General features: G+C 55.5%; 2 protein-coding genes across 2 annotated transcripts in view; one reads left to right on the forward strand and one right to left on the reverse strand.

Annotated features, from left to right (window-relative positions):
- Positions 1-2,010, forward strand: part of fbxo34 (F-box protein 34) — a 6,187-nt gene extending 4,177 nt beyond the window's left edge. Inside the window, exon 3 of the mRNA XM_034679177.1 lies at positions 1-2,010. This exon is cut by the window's left edge and continues 798 nt beyond it. Coding sequence (XP_034535068.1) covers positions 1-1,171 — 1,171 coding nt within the window. The 3' untranslated portion in view covers positions 1,172-2,010.
- A 165-nt stretch (positions 2,011-2,175) lies between these two features.
- Positions 2,176-3,507, reverse strand: jmjd7 (jumonji domain containing 7). The gene is made up of 6 exons (XM_034679178.1): positions 3,435-3,507; positions 3,146-3,202; positions 2,950-3,045; positions 2,789-2,865; positions 2,555-2,714; positions 2,176-2,415 (listed from the first exon to the last, which is right to left on the reverse strand). Exons 1-6 carry the CDS (start codon positions 3,448-3,450, stop codon positions 2,327-2,329), a joined length of 495 nt encoding a protein of 164 aa, XP_034535069.1. The 5' UTR covers positions 3,451-3,507; the 3' UTR covers positions 2,176-2,326.
- Between the last annotated feature and the right edge of the window lie 6 nt (positions 3,508-3,513).

Here is a 3,513-nt window from a genome sequence, read left to right on the forward strand (position 1 = left end):
GGACGACTCAGAGGTTTTGGGGGAGGAGTCAGAGAGTGTGAAGGTGTCAGACATGGTGGCCAAGCTGGAGTCCGAGTGTCTGAGGAGGAGAGCGGAGGGAGATCTGTCCAGGAGCAACAGCCTGAGGAGATCAGTGGGACGAGTCCTGCTCGCCACTGGAGACCAGAGCCCCGCCCCCTACCAGCGTGTGTCATCACAATCATCAGTGAAGTCATCAGTGACATCATCATCCACGTACTCATCACTACTTGGGGTTCATCCTGCCGGCAAGGAGCCAATCAGCTGCTCTGAAACACCCACTGCTTCGACAATGACCCCGCCCTCCTCGCCACGGCAGGCCATGCCCCCTTCAGGTGCGGCTGGAGAAAAGGATGAGGTCAGTGGTCTGCAGGGAGGAGCCACGCCACACACTGCACTGTGTGAGGTGGCGGAGCCTCTGCCAGGCTTGTTGTTTCTGTCTCCTGCAGCAGAGACACGTTCCCCCTCAGGCCCCGTCTCTCTTCCTTCAGTCCCCGCCCCTCTCCCCTCAGGCCCCGCCCCTCCCTTCACAGACCGACAACACTCTAGCTACAGAACGACCTGTGACCACAGGCCCCGCCCCTTTGTTCCTTGCTCTAGCTGTGGCAGCCAATCAGAGAGGAGGCGTCTGTCTGAGCATGAGCAGGTCGTGTGTTTGATTCCCTGCTCCGCTGTTCCTCCCGGGCGCCGTGCGTCTGCGTCGCAGGACTTCCTGTTGATGCGTCAGCGCCTGCAGCAGCTGCTTGAGCCGCAGCCGTACCTGTTGGTGCTGCCGCATCACGTGCTGGTGAAGATCTTCCTGCTGCTGCCCACGCAGAGCCTCGCCGCGCTCAAATGCTCCTGCCAGTACTTCGCCTTCGTCATCGACTCGTACGGCGTGCGGCCCGCCGACTCGCTCTGGGTCTCAGACCCCCGTTACCGTGACGACCCCTGCAAGCAGTGTAAGAAGCGTTATTGCCGCGGCGACGTGTCCCTGTGCCGCTGGCACCACAAACCGTACTGCCAGGCGCTGCCGTACGGCCCCGGTTACTGGATGTGTTGTCATGGTGCCCACAGGGACGCGCTGGGCTGCAATGTGGGTCTCCATGACAACCGCTGGGTGCCGGCGTTCCACAGCATCAATGTGCCGATCTACTGTCGCCATGACAACTGAGACACTGTGTGTGTGTGTATGCGTGTGTGTGTGTGTGTATGTTCATGTGTGAGCGTGCCTGTGGCGCCCCTTGCTGGTCCTCCTCTGTCCCATCCTCCAGCTGCCCTGTGGTACCATCCGTCTGAAGGGGGGTGGGGGTCCCGGGCAGGACTCCTCTCCTTCTTCTTCTGTGGTGTCTGACTGTCAGGGAGCAGAGAGACTAACACCTGTACGGGTCCACCTGAGAGAACTGCTCAGTCTGCAGGATCCTGAACATCAGAGAACACACGAGACCATGAGACTCCCTGTGGTCAGATCAGACAGTCACAAGACCAACATGAGGTCCTGGTTCTCAGGGTCAGAGGAGGTCCTTGACCTCAGGGTCAGTGGACAGTTCATTAACATCAGAGCTCCTCCTGTCAGCTGGAGCCAACCGGACTCTGTGGACCATCAGGAACATGAGCTTTCATGCTCCATTGAACCAGGATCATGTCTCTGTAGCTGTGAGGAGGCGGGGCTTCAGGGGCGGGGCTTCAGGGGCGCTTGAGAATACTGTTGGAGAGCAGAAGAACTTTGGAGCACCTCGCTTGAGTTTACATTTGTACATGAAAAGAGTTTATGAATCCTCAACCAGCAGCTGAGTGACATCACTTCCTGCATGGTGGGGGAGGGTGGGGGAGGAGGGGGAGGAGGGGGAGACGTGGCCTTGGTGTGGAGATGATGCAATAAGACAAACTGATGAAAAGAAGAGGAGAGAAAGAGACAAACGGACTCTGACCTTCAGAGTTTTTTAAGGTTTGTTTTTCTGTCTGCAGCTGTTTGTTTCTGTGATCTCTAATAAAGTGCTTTATCTGAGAGTCGACTGTAACCCCTCCCCTCTTTATCTGAGTCGACTGTAACCCCTCCCCTCTTTATCTGAGAGTCGACTGTAACCCCTCCCCTCTTTATCTGAGAGTTGTGACATCACGGTCACACAGGTGTGCGTGGATTTGATTGGTTCACAGTGTGTAATGAATCAAACAGTCTGCGAGTCCACACAACTTTATTTCAGTTTCCTGCTTTCCAAAGTTTCTCTGTGACGTCACGCCCACTCTGATGTCACTCTGTGATGTCGCTCTGTCATGTCGCTCTGTCATGTCGCTCTGTCATGTCGCTCTGTGATGCCACTCTGTGATGTCACTCTGTGACAGCGAGCTGGGACAGCGATTGCAGCAGCTGGTAGTAGTTGTATTTGATGTCGTAGTCCATGTCGTACCAGAAGTTCACTGCAGAAGAAGAAAACGCTCTGGGTTCATTTGAGTGAAGAAGAGAATCTGCTGTATGACGTCACTCTCACGGGCTGGTCACGTGACCTCAGTGAACGCAGGACTTTAAAGGCCACGTGTTGCATTCAGGTGCTGTTACCTGCGATGCAGCCGTGTGACTGTCTGACGTGGTGGAACCACAGAGACGGCAGGTACAACATCTCCCCGGCCTTCACGCTGCAGCACAGCGGACGAGCTCTGCTGTACTGAGGGAACCGGTCCAGGTCGGGGTCCAGAGGGTCCAGAGGGATCCACGGGACCTGAGGAGGGCGGGGTTAGGATTAGCTGACGTGTTTAAAGCAGAGCTGAGATTAACAGAGACCATCAAACGCACCTTCTCAGAGTCAGGCTGATCCACGACCTCGAACTCACCGTCCCCTCTCTGACTGTAGACCGCCGGCTGATACACACCTGACACACACACCAGGTTACCATGGTGATCACACTATACTCACACTGTGTGCATACTGGAGGTGTGGCGGTCGCTATGGTTACCATAGGGGATGAAGGGGCGGTCTGTAGGCGGGAGCAGGATGAAGGTCTTCTCTCCAGAGATCACACAGTACAGGTTCTCATAGTGGTCTTTGTGCACTGACACACACACACACACACACACACACACACACACACACACATTACATGAGGACCTCAGGCTCGTTTACTCAGGATCTGTGTTGCATTCAGGTCTTACTGGACGTGACGGCGCTCTCCTCGCCGAGCCAGAAGTTGACAGCATCCGGTAACTTTCCTGCGGACACAGACGAACAGGGAGGAAGTGACATCACAGTACAGGTTAACGATGAGGAAGGCTTTTCCCATGGAAACATCAGATCTGATGTTCCCATGGAAACATCAGATCTGGCACTGTAAGGTGAAACATGGTGAAGGAGAGAGGACTCTTCAGGAGTCACTGCATCTGATGGTCACTTATGACCCCTGATACAGGTCTGGTCTGAGCGTGCTCAGTGGCGTGGACTCACCGAGCGCAGTGCTCATCCAGGGAACGTGAGGATCCAGATCGTCTGTGAGCTCAGGAAGCTCATCGAGCAGGTTCGAGCA

The sequence above is a fragment of the Notolabrus celidotus genome, unplaced genomic scaffold, assembly GCF_009762535.1.
Source record: "Notolabrus celidotus isolate fNotCel1 unplaced genomic scaffold, fNotCel1.pri scaffold_367_arrow_ctg1, whole genome shotgun sequence".
NCBI classification, from domain to species: Eukaryota; Metazoa; Chordata; class Actinopteri; order Labriformes; family Labridae; genus Notolabrus; species Notolabrus celidotus.